This window comes from Thunnus thynnus, chromosome 5, assembly GCF_963924715.1.
Source record: "Thunnus thynnus chromosome 5, fThuThy2.1, whole genome shotgun sequence".
NCBI lineage: Eukaryota > Metazoa > Chordata > Actinopteri > Scombriformes > Scombridae > Thunnus > Thunnus thynnus.
Genome location: NC_089521.1, coordinates 31402817 through 31428447, shown reverse-complemented (window position 1 = coordinate 31428447; position 25631 = coordinate 31402817). Strand labels below are relative to the sequence as shown.

Here is a 25631-nt window from a genome sequence, read left to right as displayed (position 1 = left end):
TTTGAATATAATACGCTCCAGTACACCAGCACCACCCACTACGGCAGAGCTGTTGTACTAAATTGCACAGGTGTTCCTAAGAAAGTGTCCGATGAGTGTTTGTCCTGATTAGCTTTTCCATTGTCTTACAACAGATGTCATAATAACTGGCCTCTAGTTTCCTGCTAATGATTTGTTTCCTTTGTTTGAAAATTGCATTAATTTGTGCCTCTTTCTATTCACAGGATAAGTCTAATTCTTCTAACTATTGATTATTATAATACTGTTAGAGGTTCAGCGATCACGCAAGCCACTTTCTTTAAAATCCTCGGATGTGTCCTTGGTAGTTATTATAAAACCTATTTGCTGATCTTCCGATCTTGGTATTTCAGGTATGTGCCCTTCAGGTTCGTTCACAAATACACTGCTGACATCTTTTCAAGATCTTTGTCTGTTTTTGGGGAGTTAGTATTATTCTGATTGGTATTCAAGTCTCCTACTCATGTTTTAACTTTTGTCCTCTTATTTATATAATTCCAGATAACCTTTGGTTTCTGTTAAGATTGTCCTGCTAAGTCTTCTTCATATATCTTTATAAATATCGTGCTAAGATTGAAGATACTTTATTGAAAAATAAGTTGAACTTTGAAGCTCATCTCGGCAGTTTTAGTGTGTGAACCGACTTTATAAAAGTCAGTGACTGCTGTCTGTTTTATATTTTGTAATTCTGGTGACGGCTCCACTTATTGTAGGCTGTGAACTTTTCAACAGACATGTCCCTCCTTGTCTCACAGCACATCTATAACTCATGATTACCAGCTGCTTTGTCTGCCATCGCTGCCAACGTTTAAGTCAGTGTCTCCCACTTGTAGCTGCCAATGATTTCAAGTATTTTATCTTTCCATCTCTGTTTTAAGCGATGTTTTCACAACGCCTTTGGTGTGCAGCAAATCTGGTGAGGCACTGTATGTCAGACATCAGGGGCTGAGTAATATCATATCACTTCAGGGTTTCTCCACAGGAAGTTGTTTAGCAAAGGCGGTGATTAATTGTCATAATTACTGTAAAACGGATGTACGATGCCACCGATCAATCACTGTCGTCTACTGAGCCAAGTCAGAGAGATCCTGACACATCTCGTCTTGTGATCTGTGTAATAATGAGAAGATGGTTTTCACATAAAACCACTATCTTTATCGTAATGGTTTCTGTTGCATGAGAAAGTTCCTCTGCTCTTTTACTCTGATGGTTAATGTTTTAGTTCATTAAAGTGTTTTTATACCCTGTATTTAATGCCCATCAACGGCGTCATACTGTGGTATTTATGTAGCCAGATAATCAGGTTTAACTGCCATTTTTCCACTTCATTTTCAACACTGTCTTCATGTAAGCCGTTTTCTGTTTGGGGAGACGGGGTATTATTTTATATATTTAGTGGTGGTTTTTCATTGCTGTCACAAATGTTTCTGTCACTTTTCATGTGAACAAAATGTCTTCAAGGAGAGACTGTCTCAAAATGTGCTTGTATTTAAATAATATCACGCTTTGCACTCCGCTTTCTACTGTGGCCGTTCGGGAAACAACACTCTTGATTTCCAACGAGGTCGGACGACACATCGTACAAACCAGTTCTGATTAGGGCTGTGACGAACCATTATTTGCATTATCGATTAGTTGTTTGGTCCATAAGATGTTGATCACTCTTCTCTCACGTCTTCACATGTCCTGCTTTGTCCACAACCCCAAAAGATATTCGGTTTACTGTCATTGAAGACTGAAGAAACCAGAAAGAAGTCACATTTGAGAAGCTTAATCATTCATTTAATAAAATAAACAATTAATTGCCGCGGCTCTAGCATCAGTATACGTCGTCAAAACTGCTCATCAACCCTTCTTCCCCTACACCTTCCCAAGTGGATTTGGCGTCCAAGAACTTCTTTCCGAAAACGACAATCTGACATTAACACCCGCTTCACGCCACGATTAGCTAAGCTGTGCGGCGTTTCTTTCTCTGGTTCTCTTTGTTCATTCTTTACACGACTATTTCTGTCACTTTTCACGTGAACAACAGAGCGCAACACACATTATCCCCGGCTTTTTCACTCCGTCTTCGAGCGTAGCCGTTCGGAAAACTATTAACGAGTCCGGACAACACGTCGTACAAGCTACTTCCTCTCAAGCATAACCCGACCCTTTGTCAGATTTCTACCTGAAGATATCTAAGCTTGCTTGTAGCGTAGATGTAATGTAGTGTAAACACAAGATCTTCCGGTTATTCTGATATTTTTTTCCCGCGTTTTCCAGCATACTGACACATTTCCAGTCAGTTTTCTCCGCTTTAATCCCTCCTGATTGGACGTGTCATACTGTCTGCTGTACTGATTCTCAGACTCAGGAGAATCATCAGCTCAAGTATCTCCGCTGAAACCCTCCGAGTCATTCAACACCTGCAGCCGTCACTAAAAAAAAAAAAAAAAAAAAAGGACCTCCTGGGTTGTTAGTGGCAGAGAGGCGAGCGTTCCTGTCGGGGCGACGGCAGGTCGTGTAGCCGCTGCTGTCTTCCTGTCCGACCGGCCTCCCGGGAGGAGCAGACAGATCGGCTCGTTTCAGCTTCCTGTCGGTGTCCTCCTCCGGGGGAGAACGGCTCAGCATTCCTGCTGTCAACCCGACCGTCACAGAGCTCCTCACTGTGCTCTGCAGGTAATCATACGCTGCAATTTTATGTGTCTACAGATATTAATGTACAAATCACTGATATTAAAGCGCTTAACAGGAGCTCGGTCATTTGTGTGTGTGTGTGTGTGTGTGTGACCTGCACAGTTAGTTGAATCATCTGCACAATATCAGTAAGACATCAAGATTGACATGACTTTTCACCTGCTTTTGTACAGTGGTAAAAAAAACAAAAACCTGCCAGACATGTTTTAAAGATATTTTTTCCACAAAAAACATTCAATTATCTTGTTAAAATTAAGTCTGCAACTAATGATTATTTTCATTATTGACTAATCTGCTGATTATTTTCTTATTTAATCAGTTTGTTTAGTCTGTAATAGAGCTTAATCAATTAGTCAATCATCCAAAAAAATGATAATTCAACATTCATTTCAGTCATTTTTCCAGCAAAATGCCAAAATGTTACAGTGAAATGTGACTATTTGATGCTTTTCTTTATTATATATGAAAATAAAATGAATATTTTTGGACTTTGGACTCGAATAAACACGTTTGTGTATGTTAACTTAGATTTGGGGAAACGGAAATGGTATTTTTCAATTTTTTTCCTGACAAAACGAAATAATGATCAGTTGCAGCCGTAGTTTTATAGAAAAGTGAGATACGACACTTTACACTACAGCGCAAAGAGAACGAGCCCTGAAATAACTAAAATCTAAGGAGTTCAACGGATGTCAATGATTAATCAATTAATAGCTGTTGATAATTCAATTGATTAAATTTATATTAACCGATGACGCAGAAGACGAGGGACTTGTGGTGTTAGCGTCAGAAAATGTGCAGTAGATTTGGTGAAATGTCAGGAAGGTATGAAAAAATAGATACCGCTCAAAGCCTCGTCCGTACCGTGACGGTTCAGGATGAATACACGTACCGTTACACCCTTATTAAACAAACATCACCAACACAAGCAGCTGCTCGGTTAGTCAGACAGCAGAGATCAGGACCAGCAGGACTCTAATTACTCATTTGTCCAACAAAATCAAGACTTAAGTGTTGAACTGTGAAAGTGACACTGCCCTGATTTGAGTATAAAAGCTTTTTAGGGGTGGCGGTAAATGTTCAAAGAGTTCCGGTATTTATGAACATCTGTTCCAGCTGAGCAGCTGTTTTCCAGCAGCTGGACTAACGTTAGCTTACAGTCAACGACGCATATCACTCCACTACGTAGATCAGAGATATTTATTCGATAACGTTACAAGTGATTAACTGACGAAGGCTGCTGCACTTCTGATTACGGAAAAGTTGTTTTTGTTGGATACGTCCAACACATCTAGTCTGATCTGATCTCTGTCCTCTCATGAAGCTGTTTGCTGTGTTTAATACTTATGATTTGGTCGTGCCGATCGTTAAATAGTGACAGGAGTGAGAGCTCCACAATTATAAATTAAGTCATGATTTTGTCTTATTTAATTTATAATTCAAGTAACTTGGTGATTACTTTATCTGTTCTTTGAAATTCTTAATGTTCTGTGGATTTTAAGTGAACATAAGTTGTGTCAGTGGTTTTGTATTATGAAAAACATCCACCATGTTTCATAAATTATGAGTGATTAATGATTGTTAACATGGCCGATTATCAAATAAGGAAATTGCTTAAAAATTTGCATCCCTAGAAGGAAACACTGCTGCTTCAGTTACACAACAAAAATATTCCAATACTAGTGCCAAAGCATCAATATCGTACCACAAGAGACCAGATAACAAAAATTAGTCCATTTTTTTCTATACTGTAACAACATGACACAAGTTTAAATATCTTGCTAGTGTATCACTGTCACCGGCTACTAATTTATCCCAACAACAGCGTTTTATCAAGTGCTGGAGACGAACTCAGAGAACCAGAATTCAACATGATGGGACCATGATGGGACCATGATGGGACCTGTAATGGGAACCAGCACTGAAACTGAACGTTAGCCTTCAGTTTAAGTCTCTCTTCTGACTTCACAAAGTCTATACGGAGTCTGAACAGAAAACCAGATGAGAAACACCAACTATACACATCAGCCAATACTCAAGTTGATCAACAGAACAGTTGACAATGATCAACAACAAGTTTGATGAACTGATCAATCATTTAGGTCAGTTCCAGTTTCTCCAATGTGATGATTTGTCTGTTTTACATCATTGTACACAGAATAAATGTGTTTTTTTGTCCCTCATTACAACAAGCAATTAAAAGATGACACCATGGGCTCTGCCATTTCACAATTCAAGTTTTAGTAACTAAACTATTGCTCAAAACGTGCAAAAACTGATCATTTGATTATTGGGCTACATAGGAATGAATGGGCTACAACCAATTATTTTCATTATTGATTAATCTAGCGATTATTTTCTTGTAAAATCGTTTTGTTAAAATGTCAGAAAATGGTTAGAAATGCCTGAAAATGTCCCACAGGTCAATGTTACATCTTGCAATATCTTTGGATTTTGGACTGTTGATCAAACAAAGCTTCAAATCCTCACATTTGAGAAGCAGAAACCAGTAAATTTTTTGTCATTTCCCCCCCCAAAATATGACTAAAACTGTTATTCGATATTCAAAATAGTTGCAGATTAATTTTCTGTCAATCAGCTATTCCATTAATTGACTAGTCATAGCTCTAGTCATTACTTGCTGCCCCGTTGGAAACATTCAACGTGGCTGTTTGCTTGTTGTGAAAGCACATTTCAGCAACTTCTTCAGTTTTTAAGAGTTCACAAGGGGGGAAAAAATTAGCTGTTCTATAAGCAAACACAATCCCCCCACTGTGGGACCGTCTGATTGGTTTTAAAAACAGTCACATGACGAAGGCTGCGTTGGCTTAGAGAAAACCTCCTCCTCCTCTTTTGTGGTTCACCACTTTTGTTTACATTTTTTCAGTACTTGGTGCAGGGAAAAACAGCTTTGAACTATTCCGTTTCCTTTCATCGTCCACAGACATTACTGCTGTTGTTCTCCAGGTTCTCGGTCACAGCTCTTCACAGTTTCTCTCGGTTTCAACTGCCTCTTCGTGCATTTCCACAACTACCACTTACACGGAGTATATATATATGAAAGAAAAACAACAAACAGCAGTAGCACTGTGTTTCAGTTCAACATGTGTGGCCACCTTCACTCTCAAGGCCAGAAATTCACTGGTATACAAAACTGAAAGAACCACAAATAATTGAATAAGTGTCACACTGGATAAGCTGATTGAATCATATGGCTCAACCAAACAAGTTAAACAACTGCCAGACACTTAAAACATACACCTCCCACAAGATTAACTGAGATCCTTTAAGTGTCAGGGGATTTATAAGAAAGACAAAACGTGCCTTGCCTATTGAGTCCTTTCATTTTCATTCAGTTACGATCTTTTACATTGCCTCAGAGTTAAATTAGTGGCCCTGTCACTCACATTAAAACACAATCTAGCGCTAAAGGTGACATCTCCTCTCTCATTTAAATCTAGTATCTACAGTAACTACTCAACCTTAGATATCACTCATGTGCCCAGTAATGTCGGCAGAACTGGTTTCAGGTACTTTACACCTTTTAAAATGAACTGAACTGCAAACTCGCCCCCACACTAGAGTCTTTCATTCCTCTTTGAGATTTTTAAAGCTTTATTATCTCATGTTTTTATGACTCTTGTAACTGTTTCTTTGTTGATTGTGTAGTTGTGTTGTTTCTGTTTGCTGACTGTCTTATATGAATGTTTCTTCTTCTCAGGTCTCTCTTGGAAACGAGATCTTAATCTCAATGAGACTTCCTGATTGAATAAAGATTAAATAAAAATAAATAAATACAACTTTGAGGCGTTCAAAGCTTGTTTCATGTACTCAGTATTTTTTCTTCACAGTAGTTTAGCCTCATAACTCCTGATACAGGCCTTAAATCACTAACTTAGTTAACGTTATGCAATGACGATAAAATGGTATTTAAGGGATTATAGGTCACATTGTTAGCAACATGCATAACTAATAGCAACACAACTCTAACCTAAGAATGAATTGTGCTCCGTGTTAAAAAATAAAGAGAATATTTATATGAAATAGCTAGCTTGCATTAGCCACATTATGGATCTCTGGACGGTTGCCTGTTAATATCAAAAGGGACAATAAACAAAAGCGATGTTTAAAATGCTAACAATCTCTGAGGGGGTTACAACAGCCAATTCCTTATTTTAAAGAAACATAAAATTGATGCAAACACACCGGATCCAAGGAGCGAGCTAAACTAGCAACCGTTAGCCGAGTTCATCGAGAGGCTAGCTGGCTGTGACTGACTCGTCGGCCCTGGATCTCACTGCCCTTTACTGCAAAGTTAACTTACACACTAATTACGTCTCCCAGAGGTTTCGGCTGAACACAGTTAGCTTTAAACACAAGTAACAACATAAACTTAAGAGTCCAACATCGAATAATATGAAGGTGTTTGAGCACAATCTATGCAGCTAGTCCGAGGCCCACCGTGGCCCGCTACAAGGCTAACGAGATCCATTATCGGACGCAGTGCTGCTTTAGCTCCGGTGGTGAGATTTCAGTCTCCGTGTAACTTTGCAATAAATCAACCAATTTAAATGATCTACATCCGTATTTTAAACTCGCGATTATACACGTTTAAACCAGAGCCAAACAAATACGTGCAACGTTGTACCGATGGTCTATATAACAGTTGACCTAACGTCCTATTTGTCGTGTGATGGACAATTACCGATGCGGCGCTTTCAGACTGCCTGTCAAACATATAGGTCCATTATCGGACATGTGTTTGGATTCCCCTGTAACCCCTGGTGTTGTTTTAGCTATTATGCAGCATTGATTCTCGTTTCCAGCACTGCTACAGTCATATAAGACAACAGGGGGGTCCAGGTTTAGTTAAACTGCTGTACAAGAGTTTCTAAAATGCTAAAATACTAGAAAACACGCTAAACATCCCAGTGCTGGTTTAAACGGATGGCAACAGATATCAAACGGCCACCGTAACGTAGCTGTTAAGAAGTGTGACCAGCCGTTACACCGACCATGACACGTATTTGTTAACATGTTCAGACTGGGTGACTGGGTATGCATGAAGTGGTTCAAATTTTTGCAGGTTTAAAAAGGGAAACAAGCGGGTCAGGCGAGGACGTGTCCGATGATGGACGCATACCTCCTAGCTCCCCCGGTCTCTCCAGACAAAGACAGCAGCTAGCCTGCTGAGCTAACCCCCGGGATAGCTAGCAGGCTATCCCGCGTTTCAAGAAAAAGAAGTGGATTCAAATCCCACTGAGAGAGACAACTTCTGCATGTCCACTTACCCCGTTTGGAATCCCTACCCGACCAGTATTCATGTACACTCCATAGGTCCCGATAATCCCAGTGATAACAGTTAAGACAAGCTCCCAAACTGGTGGATTGAACGGGCAGACCAGTCAACGTGCTCCCAGTTCACTGGACCGCAGCCATCACACGGTCACATCCAGGAGAAAACTGGAAAACAGCGGGAAACACCGACATTTTGGAGTCACTTCTCGGGCGTGGATGCAAATAAAACTAATCCCAGATATTCCATGACTGGATGTGATATTCCCAGAGTTCCCAGATGAGCGTTATCCCTGTTCACAGACACACAGACAGCAACAGACAGACAAACAGCTCTGTGGGGCTAAATGGCTGTTAGGTACAATGCAGCCAAAGCCCGGATCACTGGATCACTGGATCACTGGACTGGGTTCACTGGATCATAGTCACTGACTGGACCTGGATTCAGTGAACAGAAGTCGCTCACATTGAAAAATTTAAATGTATTTAAAGGTGCAGTGAGTACAATTTAGTGGCATCTAGTGGTGAGGTTGCAGATAGCAATCAACTGAATACCCATCCCCATCCCCCTCTAAGCGTACAGGAGAATCTATGGTGGCAGCGCAACACGTGAAAAATGCAAAAGGTGCTCTGTAGAGACAGTATTTGGTTTGTCTGATCTGGGCTACTGTAGAAACATGATGTTGCAACATGGCAGCCTCCATGAAAGGGGACCCGCTCTCTACGTAGATATAAAGGGCTCATTCTAAGGTATCAAAAACGCAACAATTCTTATTTTCATCGGATTATACGCTTACATACTTATGAATATTATATTCCATTTCTGCCAAGTCCATTCCACTAGAATCACTAAATTATACACACTGCACCTTTAAAGGATAGGTTCACAATTTTTCAAGTGTGTCTTAAAACAACAGTTAGGTATGATGGAGTATTAGGGCCACACTGAGAGGAAAGAAATTCTGAGGTTTCGAGAATAAGGTCATAATATTTTGAGAAAAAAGTTGGAATATTACGAGAGTAAAGTCATAACATTGTAATATTACAATAATTATGAGAATAAAGTCGTAACATCGCAATATTACAAGAATTATGAGAATAAAGTAGACAAAAGACAAAAAAGTCATAATTTTATGAGAATAAATTGTTATTATGAGAAAAATCTAACAGCCTATTTAAAGGGGAAATGTCAGAGGAGCATTGTGTGTTAAAAATTGGAGCATCTTGTGAAGTTAGACATTAGTATAGGTTTCACAAATAACAAAATACTTAATCTTTTGGCATATTAGCAACAGACTTTGAAATGATTGTGCAAACAATTGTGTCTATTCTGATGAATGAACCATATGGACTTTGAAGAAATTGCCTCTATTGTGGAAGAGGAAATGGCTGGAGGGGGTCGACTGCAAGGCTATCGGTGGTTACATCTGATATTACAATTTTTTTGCCGTAGCATTACAACTTTATTCTCTTAATCTTCTCTTAAAAATTATTTTCTCCCAGTGTGGCCCTTAAAATCGGTTGTAGTCAGGTGTCCATATGAACAGTGAAAGAGGTTTTCCTCGCTGTAATCATTTTCTTTAACTTTATTTTACCAGGAAAACCTCATTGAGATTAAAAATCTCTTTTTGCATGAGTGTCCTGACCAAGACAGACAGACAGCAACATGAAGGTTTCAGACAAACAACATGAAAATAAGTAATACAGACAGACCTCTAGTTAGCCAATATAAAATAATAAAATCTTGAATAAAATTACAACCAAAGAGAAAGTAAAAATACAACCTTAATACTAGAATTTGACCAAAAACAGTAGCAATTTGAGGCAACCTCACTGACACTGGCAAAGCTTTAAATCTGCTCAAAGAAACCAATTAATGTAATTTTAACTCATTTTGTGGAAGATTTCAAGTATTAAAGTATTAAAAGATGATGTGAAGCTTATATGAGGCTTCATCAGTCTGAGTTAGTCATATCAAGTGGATATCTGACACATTTACAGTCTTTTTAGCATCAAATTCCCTCTTTGTGTTTCCTCGGACAGTGTTTCCCTGTTGAGCTGCAGGTGGAAGTATAGTAACAAAAAGAGGGACTTTGCCACTAAAAAGACTGTAACGTTGAAAGATATCTACTTGATTTGACATTCATATTAGCTTCAGATAAACCTTAAAATTTTTTGTACAGAAGGAGGACTGTGGATTTTGTCCTCCATCACTTTCATTGTAAGTGCATTATGAAGGGATCTTCTAATGGTCAGTATGAACAGGAGGAAAGATTACAGCAAGAAAAACATGTTTCAATGTTCATTTGGGCTCCTGACTGTTGTTTTAAGACACACTTGAAAATTGTGAACCTGTACTTTAATGGCAATGTGTTGCTTCATGTAGGACTGATCATAGAGCCTCTCTAAATTAAAGGATTGGTTACATTTTGTCTTCATTTCACCAAATTCTCAAGTCATGGACAGACAGAGGTTCATGATTTTGAAGAGCAACGACCAAACCAGCATCTAACGAGTCCGAAGTAACATCTGCAGGTATGTTTACATGCTGTTTAATGTGCTGCAGCTGAGCAGCTAATTAACTACCTAGCTGCTAACTAACGTTAGCGGTGCACTTCTCCCTGGTGAATGTTTGTTTGGTGGCTCGTTAAACAAGCTCAGCTGCAGGACAAGATGCGTGTTCATGTTTGTAAGTTAGATAAGAAGGAGACTTTAGCAGGAAAGCTAATGTGGGTTGTTGTTCAGAGTCTGTGGCTCTTGTATTGTGTAGCAGGATGCAATCAGGCTCAGTGTGACCATCTGCTCTGCCGATGACAGAATGACACGTTATCACTTCATGCTAGAACTGATTTGCTGCATCGAAATATGGACTCCAGCTACATAAGGGGATGATGGAACGGTATTTCATTGAATTCATGTACAACTCAGGGGTGCCATCATGAAATCAAAGAATATAAAATATAAATTTCTCCCTTTTGGTTTCAGATTTTTTTTTTCAAAGGAGAACGCAGGACAAGTGATTTACTGAGCAGATATGTTGCTGTAGACGACAAAGAAAGCTATTTAATTTCCATTAGACTGCATTAACTGACTTTTTGTCTACTAGTTTTCAGCAGAAACAAGTAGTAACATTTCATCATCTTTTAAGTTGATATGTTGAAGCTTATTTCCTCATCCAGCAGTTAAGGAGCAACATTATCATTCATTTGGAGTCGTGTTTCTGTCCACCTGGTGAATCTAAGTCCAATATTCACTCTCATTTAGCTCTGTTCTTCTTCTCTACCAACTCCTGAGGGAAATATCTGGCTCTTTAGCTGCTAAATGCTCCACTATGTTCACCAGCTAGTCTACAGCTAATTGTGTCTGTTTGCTGTTTGGTGCTGAGCAGGTAGTGTACAGTGGCTTTTTAGAGCTTTTTCTCTGAAAACAGCTGCCTGCTGCAGCCGATAACAACACTATGAGAGCGCTGAGAGTGAACTAAAACAGTAAAGTTACAGCTGGACAGATAAACAATGAGCTGAAACTCACTATAAAGCTCTGTAAAGCCGAGAGGAGCTACAGAGTCCCTGATAATTCTCTGTAGGTTCATCACTACGAGCCACAACCAACACATTACACACTGACAGTCAATATATCCTTATTATAAAAATATTGATTATAGCTGCTTTAAATTTAAATGGGAACATCATGTCCTGCTGCCATTTATCTTTCCCACTAAAATAACTCTCTGCTCTCTATTCACACACACACACACACACACTTGTGTTTAATATAGGTATTCAGGATGGTTACCCCGGCAACAAGGATAATTTTGCTTTTGAAATGACATCAGTATCTCTGTGTCTGTCCTTACCTACACACACACACACATACACACACTACTAGTACCTGTTACGCTACCATGTGAGTATCTGCATGTGTGTGTGTGTGTGTGCGTGTGTGTGTGTGTGTGTGTGTGTGTGTGTGTGTGTGTGTGTTTTCCATCTGATTACACTTCTAAGCAACGGCCTGTGCAGAGGGAGAGCGAGAGCCCCATTTACATTTTTATTTGAATCTTCTCCCTCCTTTTGTTCTCGTGAAGGACTCTCTGCTCATTAAGGGCCGACCGCTGAAGAGCTTACAGAGTGCCAGAGGAGTGATGACAGAGTGATGAAGAAATAATGAAGCTGTAATGAGGGAATAACGGGGGAGTAATATTGCATTCACATCACACGGACTCTGAGGTCTCAACCACTTCTTTGGTCGTAACTATCTAAGTGTTTATGTATTTAAGTGATTACGTCAAGCCATATGGATAGACTACATGTACACTTTTATATATTTACTAATGACCAATCAGAATGAGTTTATCAAGTTTGGATGACCAGTAAGATAAGCTCCATTTAGCTTTTTAGCTAAGTTACTGGTGTGGCTTTGGGGACGATGTCGGTCAGTCAGTCCATAATTTTGTCTTGTGTAATAATGATTAATTTGATGGAAAGCCATCATATTTTATACACACATTCATGATTTCCAGTAGAGCTGGAATGAGTAGTTGATCAGCAACTATTTTTAATAAGTGAACAATCATTTTTAGCCACTTTTTAAACAAAAATGCTAAAAGGTTGCTGGTTGCAGCTCTTCTGTGTCGTACATGATCTTAAATTGAATATCTTTAGATTTTGGACTGTTGATGAGATAAAACAAAACATTTGAAGATGTCACCATGAGCTCTGAGAAATTATAACGGGCATTTTTTTGAAATTTATTAGAAAAAATAAAACGTTAATCGAGAAAATAATTGGCAGATTAATCGATAAAAATGAAAACTATCGTTAGTTGCAGCTCTAGTTCCTGACAACATATCCTCATGACTTCGATGTCCCGTCACATGTTGCCATTTATCATTTTGATTAGTCGCCAAATGTCACGAGGGCGGGTCCTAATTAATATTAGCCAATCAGAGGGGAGAGAGTAGAAGCGGGAGGAGTCTGGCGTGCTGCTGTTTTTGATTATTATTGATTGTTTATGTCCTTCCTTGTTTTTATGGATGGTTATATCAGATGTATCTTGTTAACTAATAAAACGTCTCGTTGCTACCCGCATGTGGTCGATGTCTAACAAGCACCCTGAGGAACGTCTGCGCATTAAAATAATCTTTTCTGCAAAACTCACAGTGTGCAGACTCTCCAGTTTGTTTTGAGCAGTGTCAGTGCGAGCAGGTTCGCATGCTGATGTGTAGCAAGTATAAGTAACTCTTCTGGTGTTTTTCCATTCCCAGGACAAATATGTAACCTTTCACATTGATGACTGATCGATTGACACATTGTTGATGTCAAATAAGGACAATTAAGCCATGAGCTGGTTCCTTTCAAATGTTAAATTTTCCCTAAGGAGTGCTGTATGGAATGTGTGTTCGGCTGTTGACATATGTGGGAGGAGGTGATTGACAAGTTAATCACTTGCCACCTGAAATGAGAGTGTGAATCAATCAGGATTATGTTTGCATGGTGATTCAGAATAACATCAGCACGGTGAGTAAGAAGCAGACTGAATAAACATTGATGGGATCTGATCAGACAATCCTCCCATGTACAAAGACATCGATTACTCCGTTGTCAGGAGTCTCTGTTTTTGTGCTGGTATCACACAGACTCCATCGATAAAAACATGTCAGAGATGAAAAATAAAAAAATGAACTGTGAGATAATACAGATCTCTCTCTCTCTCTCTCTCATCCCTCCTGTCTCTCTCCACTGTAGAGCGTAATAAGCAGACATCAAAATAAATGGATTCCCCACGGCGTTTCATCACAGCAAGAGAAGAGAACACACACCCACTCAGTTGCAAAACATGCTCAATTAATCCTGTACACACACACACACACACACACACACACACACAAAGCTGCAATCAAAGGACATGGTATCCTGAATGCAGCGTTGAACAGCATATTGAACTATTCTTTGAAATCTGCCTCTGGCGTCCAGTTTCATCTGTATTCAGAGGAGAAGCTGGTGAATAAAAATTGGTGGATTTTATATTCTAGTCATTTCTAACCGGCTCTTATCCACAGAGGCTTCCTCTCAGCCCAGCATTATAATGAAGCTCTAAAACAAACCGAAGTAAAAGGGTCGAGTTTACACATGATGGTCAACTTCTTTCAGATGAGCATCATCAAAAACATTCATTACTTCACCGAAAAACAGCTCAGAAATGGACAAAATCTGCAGATACGAAGGTCAAAGATTTAGAGTCAGAGATGTCAGAGACACTGTTGGACTCACAACAGACAGTTTTAAAAAGAAGGATCAAAATCGATGCAGCACAACCAGAGATATCCTCTTTTTTTATTCCACACATTCTCCTTTCTTGTCAAAACTTGCTGCCTACATTACCCAAAATGCAACTGGAGGTTGGGGTGTGTTATGCTGGTAGCGGCTAATGTAGCCTGTAGCTGCTAGCCTCCATCAGAGAAGAGGAGCTACAGATCTGCTAACATCACTTCTTTCTAACTCCACACTACCAGATATCTTTCCTTTTCAAAGTTTTAGTCTTCAGCCCCGACCGACGCTGACTCAAGTGACATCACTTGAAGTAATTTATCAGATTTCACATAGCTCCGACTGGAGACACAAAAGGCTTTATACTCCTTTACATTCTGTACAATAGAGCCCTACAAGAGTTTCTAGCCAATCGATTGGAAACACTGAAAATGTGGAAAAATCCTGAAATACTGCAAACAAGTTTTTACGCTTGTCTGAGGTGTAAAAGTTCTTGTGTGGATAAAAAGCAGATGTAAAGAGACGTAGTGAATAAATGATGACGTAGATGAATCGTGTGACTTAAACGTCACTCAAGCTTCCACTGAAGAGATGAAAACATCAGATCTGTGTGGAGCGATGAGGAGACTGTAACCTTCCTCAAATTAATACACGAAACAAACACAGATGTCATATTTCCATCATGTCTTCCACATGGTTTTCCATCATTTGATGGCCGCTCTTTTAATGATGTCATCTCGTTGTGTCGTCTTCTTCTGCAACGGTTTAATAGCACCGACTGGAGAATTAGCAAAACCAGCTGTTTATCTCCTAATATTCATTCTATAGTAGTGGATGAAATTCACAACATTATGAACAACACAATCAGGCATTTCCTGTCACCCTCTGATGTAGAAAGAGTCATTCATGCATTAATATCATCCAGGCTGGACTACTGTAACTTGCTCTATCTAGGCATCTCTCAGGCTACCATTTCCCCTTTACAACTAATCCAAAACGCTGCTGCCCGACTACTACCAAAGTCCAAGAAACGAGACCACATCACCCCTGTCCTTGCATCCTTATACTGGCTCCCCATTCATATCAGGATAAACAAAATCCTTCTAATTGTCTACACATCTCTCTACAGGTCTCACCCCTACGTATATCTAAGAACTTGTCACCCCTTACAGCACCAGCAGACCCTTCAGATCCTCCATATCGTGGAAAGAAAAGGCTCCTCAGCTCTGGACTAACCTGCTGGAGGCCGTCAGACAGGCTGAGTCTGTCGGTGCTTTTAAGATGCACCTTAACACCCACTTTTATTCTCTGGCTTTTTCATTTTTATCTGATTCCTTGAGTTTTAAATTGTGTTAAAACTGTTTCTGCTTTTATTTTGCGTTATTTCCACAACATCTGTTATACACATATACTGTATGTCTTTATGCTTGTATGTGTAAACATATATATCTGTCTTTGTGAGGCACTTTGGTGTGAAACAGCTTTTTAAAAGGGCTATATAAATGAAATAACCTTGAAACATGAAAACAACATTTTCTTTTGATCATTTTCTGGAAATTTGGTTTATTTTTGTACCATATTTGGATGGAAACCTGACTAATTATATTACAAAAAACATATGTAAATATATTCCTTTGAATAATAAATAGTGTCTGATATGATTTATGCACAACAGAAGTTCAGTTAACTAGTTAAAAATGATTGTAATTGTTGATGTAATGTCTCCTACTTCACTGTAAAGTCCATTCCTAGTGTTTGTGCACTGGAGGCTTCGAGTTTACACATCACACTTGTGTAAGCTGCATACTGGACCGCGATTGACTGCAAACCAGTTGTGATGTCACAAATCCGTCCAGGTGTTAAACTGAGATTTTCGGTGAGCTCAGAGAGAAACTTTTCCTCCTGCAGCAGACGAAAGTGAAAACAAACTCAGCTCATACGTTCCATTCTCTGAGGAAAACCATGAAATGTTTATGAAGGCTCAAAGAGGCTAGTAAGTGGACCTTTGAGCTTAAACTATTTTGCTACACACTTCTGACATGTCCTACTTCGCCTGACACACGGTTCACTTCCTTTAAAAACGCTGTTGGCACCTTCGAGCCCCCGTCTGACACAAACTATACTAAAACCTCAAAAACCTGCATTTGGATCTGATATTGGACTGAGGAAGCACCACTGAAGCTGCAACTAACTGTGAAATAGATGATTGAGGTTTTGGTTTCATACCAGCTACACCTGCCAAGAAACACACTCGTCTTCAGAGCGAGCGGCCTGGCTCGCCGCGCGGTTTTCTCCCTCACTTTAACTGGAGCTGACGGCTTAATAAAGGGGGAGAGTTGTTTGTCTGTGAGCTCGTCTGTCGTCATTATTTCCGTCTCAGTCTCCATGGGGAGACTGTGTGGAGAGGAGTCCCTTCACTCACATTCTCTTTTTTCAGATAGATTAGAAGCTCATTTATACTGCAGGAGACGACACAACATGGCTGTCAGTGAAACAGGTTTATTCCTGTGAGTCAAGAAGAGGCCTGCTGTGACCTGCTGCCATGTAAATAACAGGCAAGCTGTTTAACAGGATCAGAGAATAAAGACTGTCTTTCCCACCGCAAACAAGTCTGAATTTACATTATATTAAGATTAAGAAACTCGAAAGCCAAGTGTAAACCACAACAGCTGAGAGGAGCCAGTATGAAGAGTGTTAAAGTGTTTGTGGCCACTAGATGCTGTTCGACACACTCTAAGAGCTGCCAGAATAAGGTTTAAATACACGACTGTAAGGACCAGAAATCACAGGAAGACAGAGACAAAATGTGAATATGGATCTTCAACTAGGTGCATTTGCTTAACTTACATTGTGAGATATTTGTACTTTACTTTTGTGCTACTTCATACTTTTACTCCACTACATTTCAGAAGGAAATATTGTACTTTGTACTCCACTAGATTTATTTTACAGCTCTAGTTTTTGGTTGCTTTTCAGATTTTACATTAATAAAAATATATATATATATATATGATAACAGCAATTCCCAACCTTTTCAAAAATCAGCATGTAGTTGTATCTCTTGTATAAAATTGGTGTGTAGTCGCGTCTCTTGTCTAAAAACATTTACATTTACGTAATCTATATCTCTATTATATTAGATTTTCATGCACATTTGGTTCTTATTTTGTTCTTTTTTTTTGTCTAAACCACATGTTGTTTTCTTTATCGGTCACATCTGTGTTTGGAAACAGATTTATTTATGTGTCAAACAATTTTTTAAAAAACACTAAAAGAAAGAGAGACTGAGAGAGAGAGACAGGAACAGATGACAGTTGTCTGAGGTTGCTGGTTCAAATCCCTTTGCAGGTCTGCAGCAACACATTTAGTGCAACAAACCAGCTGGACGTCGCCCTCTACAGGTCAACATGGAACTGCTGGAGAGACAGAAAATGTTGTGATGCACTCTGATGATTACATATGAATGATTAAAAATATCTAAAAATATAAATAATACATAGATCTGTGTATGATACATAAAGTGATAAACATAATATCACAGAAATAAAATAGAATAATAAAAACATTTTGCATTAATTGTAGATACACTGCTACTGTCAAAGGATATGATAACATGGGGAAATGTTCAAATGTTTCTCTAAAAGGGTTATCGCTGCTACTAAGTGGAAAAGTTTGCTGCTATGATAACATGGTTTTCAACACTGTCGTTCAGTCCAGGGTGTTGAGGCTTCACTACATCTCCAAACCAGTAAGTGGGACATTTAAATACGTTTTTATGCTCTATTATCTGACATTTACCGGACTGGATTAGTTATTTTCCACCGCAAATAGGATGCAGAGGGATTCTAGGATCTCTGTCAGTATTTCTGAATATCTGGTTTGGTCAAATACATCAACAATGAGAAGAAATTACGCCTTTTAAAGGACGGACTTAAATTTATTCCCATCTATGGATGGCGCTGATGGTTGGCTGGTCCACCACTGTGGTCCAGACTGAAATATCTCAACAACTATGTGATGGATTGCTATAAAATTTCCAACAGACAGACTGAATCATACTGACTTTGATGATCCTCTGATTTTTCCTCTAGATCCACCATGAAGTTGATATTTTAGTTCTTTGGTTAAATATCTATTTCATATTTATTATAACATCTATTACTATTTGATGGATTGCTGTGAACTGCGTGCTCCCCAGAGGATGAATCATAATTACTTTGATTCTCTGACTTTTCATCCAGTGCCATCATCAACACGTAATTTTGTCCAATACTTTGGTTTATGACCAAATACCTGCAGAAATAATGACATTCCCATCAGCCTCAGTGGTGCTTTGTGTTAAGTGCTTATTAGCAAATGTTAGCATGCTAACATGCTAAACATTATATCTGCTAAACATCAATGCTAGTAGTAAGACTGTAGACTCTTAGTCTTGTTGTATAAGATGTTTTAATGAAAACATTGTTCATGTATTTTTTAGGTGGTGATTAAATATTTATTTTAAAAATTGCTGCACTTTCAAAGCATGTTTTCTTTTTCTTAAACACAGTTTTAAACTCTCATAGCTGCACTGACCATAAAATTGGTAGATTGTTGGATAACAGTCAGCTAAATTTTCAGAATTTTACCTGGAAATTATTCACTTAGCAGGTTTTCCTCATTTAGTTGAACAATTTAACTGTTTTACCTACAATCTGCAAAAATGCAAGATCATTCTTATCCAAATCTCCATACATCAAAAATAAAGTAATAAAAAAGATGAATACTGCATGTGATATAATCTATATCCATATATAAAGAAATTAAACTCAAGTAGAGCTGCAACAATTAATCAAATAGTTTACTGACAGAAAATGAATCAGCAATTAGTTGAGAAAATAAAATAATAGTTAGTTGCAGCCTTAAACTCCAGTGTTTATGAGTGTGTGCACATGCGTCCTCAACATGCTTAAACTGATCAGCTCAGTAATAATTAATAGGGAACCTTATCTGTCTGAAAGCAAATAAAGAGGGGTACATCTCCATGGCAACAACCCCCCAAGCCTACAATCACACAACACATACATTCATCTGCTGCCAGGTCAGACTGTGAGTGTGTGGTTATTACCGTCAGAGGTGCAGCATGCACAGGTCCTACCAGCCGTTAAAACCCGTCACCAACCGCTACCTGCAGCAGCGATGGGACCAGGACAACTTTGAAAACCACCGCAGGAAGGTAGGAGGATGGAGAGGATGCGGTACACTGTGTTGTTTTTCTGATTCTAATACTGATATGTTACTGCAGTCTGTCCCTTTTAAATAAACAATACGAAAAAATAAATAAATAAATTTGGGATAAAGTGTTGGTCAACGTAAAAAGAGGTCTCTGTCACTTAGAAAAAAACCCCCATTCAAATGAATAAAAACATTCAAGAGGATACAGACAAGAAATTCATTTGAATTAACGTGAACCCATGCAGTGTAATCCTAAACTACAATGTATATTTGATTTATTTCTGCTAATTTATGATGCGTCTGCTGCCTCACCTGGACCCTTTTCTTCAAATGTGTCTTAACTAATTCAGGCTAACATGCTGTTATCAGGCTAAAATAATCCTGTTAATTCTCATCCAGCTAATTTGGTTCTTTGAAGGCAGTTTGAGGACTGATTAGTTAATCCTGGATGACATCATCTTAAACAACAAAGGCAGGAGTTGAAACCATGATCAATATTCATATGATTGGCTGAGTGCTGATCATGTGACTACAGTTACATGAGGTATGTGGGCTGGGAACCCTCCCAGCATGCACTGGGGCGATAGATTAATGTTCATAACGGCCAATTTATGTGTGTTCCTTCATTGTTACTGCTGTTATTTTGTTCTACATGGTGGTCCACAATGTTTCCACATGCAACAGATTTTAAAGTGATAATTATAAGTCTGCTATAAAAAGGAAACCTTATAAAAAAATAATAATAATAAAAAGCAGCTTTGATTGCATAAACAGTTTTCAACAAAGTGAATTCTGGTTTTTCTGTGACATAAGTTTGAACTTGCAAACAGCTTCCAATGAAGGGTTTGTGAGTAAATTTTAACAGCAAAGTCAGCAGGGTTGAGTAGCTGTGGTCTCAGGGATGGCCACATTTATTGTGCTGCACTTACTTGTGTTCACCTGTCCAGGTGAGTTCTGCCCTGCCAGTAGTGGACACCAAAGGCATGAGGACGCCAGCTCACGTCCAACTCAAACTGAAAAAGCTGCAGGTCAGTAGACACACACATACACACTTTTTAGCTGACGTTTTTTAAATGTCACAATCATCATCCCTTCAATTTCCATTATTCAAAGAGTGTTAAGTCTGAGAAATTGGAGACATTTGAGTTGGGAAAAAAGGGGCCTTCATTAGACCGCTCAGTGTGAGTCAAGCGTCAATCAGCCTTAACGATGTGGAAGTTGAGGCCTTTCAGTCCTTTAATTATAGTGCCAATCAAGTTTTCATTCAAATCAAACCAGTGTTGGAAATGTCATATGTGACTGACAAAAGGAGGGAAATATCTGTCATTTCTCTGACCTTTAATTTGGAAAGTCTAAAATGTCCCGACTCTCTGTTTTAACTCTTGGTTTCTTTGATTCAGCTGCAGGATGAGCGGCTGTCAATCATCGACAGAGACAACCGCCTGCTGGCCAACAAACTGGCCGACATCGTTTGCTCTAAAGGCCTGGTCGACCATAGGAACCAGTACCACCTGAGGAGGTAAGACCCTGCTGACATACAATAATATGCGTCATATCATGTCTTGTCATTTCCTGTCATGTCCTGTTATGTCCTGTTATGTCATACCTTCTCATGTGGGTGGTGCTGGTGTACCAGAATGCATTATACTAGGAAGTAGTAGTATTCCAAATACTTTGTCCATCCCATTAACATACATGAGGGGGGCAAAATATTAGGAACACCATTCAATATAATGCACCCCAGTAGACCACCACCCACTATGACCTCAATAATAAACATAAATAAGAATTATCACCTTTCTGACAACGTCAACAAAAACTGACAATGCATAAGCTTTGTAAAGGTAGAATTTATGGCAGAGCTGTTGTATAGGATTGCATGTGTCATATCATGGTAATGGTGATTATTTCCAGTTTGCATGTGATCAACAACACAGGAAGCCACAGTTTATCCCGTTATTATGTGTATTCACTTGTATCTTTGATGAAGCTGAAGCTCATCCTGTGGAGTTTTGGTGAAACAGCGGCTTCCACCCCCTCAGATGTTTAACATGTCTGAGATGATGCCAGTGTTGAACCTTTAAATATTTGATGTGACCAGTCCTGCTCTGTTATGGTGTTAAATTATTGATTTGGATATGTGATGGTGCTGACAGTCTCTGGTAGTTATCTGCCCTCAGACATGGTTGTAATATTTTAAAGGATAGGTTCAGGTTCTTTCAAGTCTGTCTTAAAGGACGGGTTCACAATTTTTCAAGTGTGTCTTAAAACAACAATCAAGTGTCCATATGAAAGGTGAAAGAGTTTTTCCTCGCTGTAATCATTCGTCCTGTTCATACTTGCTATTAAAAGATCCCCTTCAAATGTGCTTTCAATGTAAGTGATGGGGGCCAAAATCTGAATAATCTGAAGCTTATATGAGGCTTCAACAGTCTGAGTTCAAGGCTGTGGGAAGTAGTGGTGTGGCGGGTGCTGCAGCACACCCTGGTGGATGGTGGAGGAGCTGCACTTCACAACTATAAACCCTCTGAGACTCACAGGGCTATATAAGAGCGGGCTGTTTTAAAGCTAGAGTGAAGATCCTGGTGTCATATGAAACTAGATGACTTAAGGCATCCATTGGTACTAACCATGTCATGGTAGCTTGACAAGGAGGAGGGCTAAATAACACTCCAAAGTTAGGCAAAATTATGGCGAGGGAAAAACTGGCATGGCCATTTTCAAAGGGGCCCCTTGACCTCTCACCTCAAGATTTCTGAATGAAAAATGGATTCTATGGTTACCCACGAGTCTCTCCTTTATAAACACACCCATTTTATGCTAATGCCATACAGTTTTGGGCAAAAACCATGCAGTTGTTTGCATGCAGTTTAAATGTGTTATTTTCACATATTCAAAAAATGGTGTGTTTGAATATTTCTGCATGCTTGGGTCTCTAAACAGTCTTGTAATTGCATGAATTGGGTATGACTGGAAAGATGAGACTCTTGTGGATTCAATGAGCCCAATTCATGTGCGATGATGTTAGTCCCCATAGTTGCCATTTCATTATAGTGAGATCATTTTTGAAACCTGACCTCACTGTATAAAATGACCTATTGTGACCTCTAGGATAATCACAGACTCATGAACCTTTACAACCACAATCTAGAGGCTAAGGGCATTCAGAGGATTTATGGCTTTCCTCGTTATATTGACAATAAGGGTTTCTGAGCAATTTCCAGAACAGAGGTGCTTGCCATCCAATCGCCAAAAAATGTAACTCTTACAGAAATCTCCAAATGTCAAAAGTTTTGATACCAAATCACAGCATGAATTTTTCTATGGCGTTCCTCAAGGTCTTGATATCTCATTGTGGTATTTTGGAGGGATCTTGGACCATTTTTATCAATTCTCAAATGGTCAAAAATGGTTACATTTTGCACCAAATCTGTATGACAAATAGTATCAACCCAAAAATTGCTGCAATAACTTATAAGAGCATGGGAATGGCTATCATATACTTCCATTGGAATGTTGTAAGCCCTTATACACTATACTTTCAAAATGTGAACAGGCACCTAACCAAAACACAATGTTTATTACAGATTTATGACTAGAAAGACACACAGTCCTGAGTTGCATCTCAAATTAATCTTCTTCTATGTGGCATTAACTGTTGAATTGCTATCTCCCTAAACATTTCCTGTCCCCCCCTAAAAAAGACAAAAATGTGTCTATGGTGGGTCTCTATGGGTTAAAAAAATAAACAAATAAAAAAGTTTAGTTTTATTTCTGTTGGTTATATTCATATTCTAATGATATTTGCATCGCTGTTTATCTCGTCAGAGTTTGCACATCGTTATCGACTTTTAACAGACAGTGAAAGGAAGTTAACAACATTGTTTTCCATCAAGGTGAATCCCATTAAAGTGCATTTCACACAAAATGTCTCTTTTTCTTTGCTTCCTCAGTCTGAATGCTGACAAGCGGAGGGAGGAGCTTCTTCTGGTCAGCCGCCAGAATCAAGCAATCTACCAGCGAATCACATCCCGCCAGTCGGAGTACCGCCGCCAGCTGTGGTTGGATGACTGGGAGAGGGTGCAGCGTCGGAGGGGCGACATTTCCCGCTACCCGCAAGGGCTCGGAGATAAACAGGTCCAAAGAGGGAAATATGTGACAATAATGTGATTTCCTCACAAGTCTGAATATATAAGGTGCTGGTAAAATGCACAAGAAATTAACTTAAAGGACCAGTGTGTAAGATTTAGAAGGATCTATTGGCAGAAATGGAATATAATATTCATAAGTATGTTTTAGTCAGTGAATAATCACCTAAAAATAAGAATCGTTGTGTTTTGTGTTTTTTGCCTTAGAATGAGCCCTTTATATCTACATAAGGAGCGGGTCCTCTTCGCCAGGGTCTGCCATTTTGCACTGCCATGTTTGTACAGTAGCCCAGAGCAGACAAACCAAACACTGGCTCTAGAGAGGGCCTCTCGTGTTTTTTGCGAGTTTCACAGCCACTGTAGGTTCTCTCACACGCTTGCAAGGGAGGGGTTGGAGGGAGGGGTATTCAGTTGGTTGCAAGCGGTTAGCTCCTGGTCTGAAAAGTGAAGCCAATGCAGAAGTGACTTAAACCTGCATTCTTTCTAATGGCCAGCAGGGAGCGACTCCACTGGTTGCAAGAAGAAGTCAGATTGTATAGAGGTCTATGAGAAAATGATCCTAGTTCTCACTTGATTTATTATCTCAATAAACATTTTCCTAATGAGTTGATGATCTCAATTGCTAGTTTCAGGTCTTCTTCAAAACATCATGATGTTCATTTTATAAATTATGGTACCATTTCCCACTGCTGCTACCATGGCAACAATGTAGGCATAGCTGCCGCTATTTCACAATGTATTTTTGGTTCATGAAAGTTAATTGTAACATTTTGGTCGCTAAAAAAGTCTTGTTCAGCATTTGGTTGTACTAAAATACCATCTAAGGAGTCTGCTGTTCAGTTTTTCTGGTAAGTACATTTTGTTTTAATGGTTGTAAGCCTGTTTTTCGCAAGCAAAAATTAGCATTAGCCATATCAGAGTTAACCATAGACTGTAAATGCACCATGCTAACCAAGCTAGCAGATAACGTTGGGGTCAGCTCCACCTTCTCGTCCAAATATGATCACTTCAGAACGAGAGTCCACAAACCAGTGGGTGACGTCACGGTGGCTATGGTTGGTTGCATCTGCAGCCTCACTGCTAAATGCCACTAAATCCTACACATTAGTCCGTTAATGCATACAGATGTGCTGCTGACTTTTTGTACTTTGTAAAGATCCATTATGATTAAAACCTGAATCTTAAGAAGAAACTCTACAATACGTCATACAAACAATCCACTAAATAACATTCAGCTTTGAGAATTGATTCACCTTCTATTCAGCCACCTTCACAATAAAATGCACCACAGAGTAGCACCACTCATATAAGATGAGATTAAAGTGAGATGCCTGGTGGACTGAATGAATGAACGAATGCTGAAGTGTCTCCCAAAGATTTATAAAAGGCCTTTGAGTAATAAATGCCATAAAAATGCCAGTCTGACTGTGTGTGTGTGTACGCAATAATACACACTGAGCTGGTTGTTATCTCTGAATCAGAGGATGTGTGATCAGTGCTGTATGTTTGTGTCTGCAGAGGTCACTCAGGAAGGTGAAGTTTGCAGCTGTGGAGAGCAGCAGCGAGCCGTCTGAGAGCTGCAGCAACACTGACACCGGCAGAGAAACCTGAAACACACACAAACTATTTTGTCCAGCAACCTGCCGACGATAAACTGGCTCCAACAGGTGACATCACACCTCGCTACGTCTATCTTCACATACAGTCTGTGGGTGGAACAGGCCTTGGTGAAACTTTACATGTGAAACCAATATGTTTGACAAGCTTTTTTCTGTGTGTGTGTGTTAATTCTGTCTGTTTGATGCTTTGTATTAAATGCTTTTGTTGTGAAGTGCTTTGTAATGTAGAGATGGGATTCCCATGGTTACAACATACAAGGCGTCATTTAATGGGACACCTCAGGACAGTTGTGTGACTGCAGGGTTGGTTGCGTGAATGTTAAAAAAACATTGTACATTGACAATATAACATTACATCCGCTATGATCGACAGACTTGACTGAAGACATTCATAT

At 39.2% G+C, this 25631-nt stretch overlaps 2 protein-coding genes across 2 annotated transcripts in view; one reads left to right on the top strand and one right to left on the bottom strand.

The window, feature by feature from the left end:
• znf609a (zinc finger protein 609a) overlaps positions 1 to 8372 on the bottom strand; it is a 59809-nt gene extending 51437 nt beyond the window's left edge. The window contains exon 1 of the mRNA XM_067590710.1: positions 7989 to 8372. The gene's annotated coding sequence lies outside the window, so the exon portion shown is untranslated. The remainder of the gene's footprint in view (positions 1 to 7988) is intronic.
• A 10925-nt stretch (positions 8373 to 19297) lies between these two features.
• On the top strand, positions 19298 to 25228 carry si:ch211-284k5.2 (sperm axonemal maintenance protein CFAP97D1). Its single transcript, XM_067591082.1, has 5 exons — positions 19298 to 19470; positions 20417 to 20497; positions 20870 to 20988; positions 23423 to 23624; positions 25136 to 25228. Exons 1-5 carry the CDS (start codon positions 19378 to 19380, stop codon positions 25226 to 25228), a joined length of 588 nt encoding a protein of 195 aa, XP_067447183.1. The 5' UTR covers positions 19298 to 19377.
• Positions 25229 to 25631: the final 403 nt, after the last annotated feature.

Excerpts from the sequence above, each read along its gene's own strand:
- si:ch211-284k5.2 (XM_067591082.1), top strand. The coding sequence starts at position 19,378 with ATGCACAGGTCCTACCAGCCGTTAAAACCCGTCACCAACCGCTACCTG. Across the intron at positions 19,471-20,416 it reads TTGAAAACCACCGCAGGAAG|GTGAGTTCTGCCCTGCCAGT; the intron begins GTAGGAGGATGG and ends TCACCTGTCCAG. Across the intron at positions 20,498-20,869 it reads TCAAACTGAAAAAGCTGCAG|CTGCAGGATGAGCGGCTGTC; the intron begins GTCAGTAGACAC and ends TCTTTGATTCAG.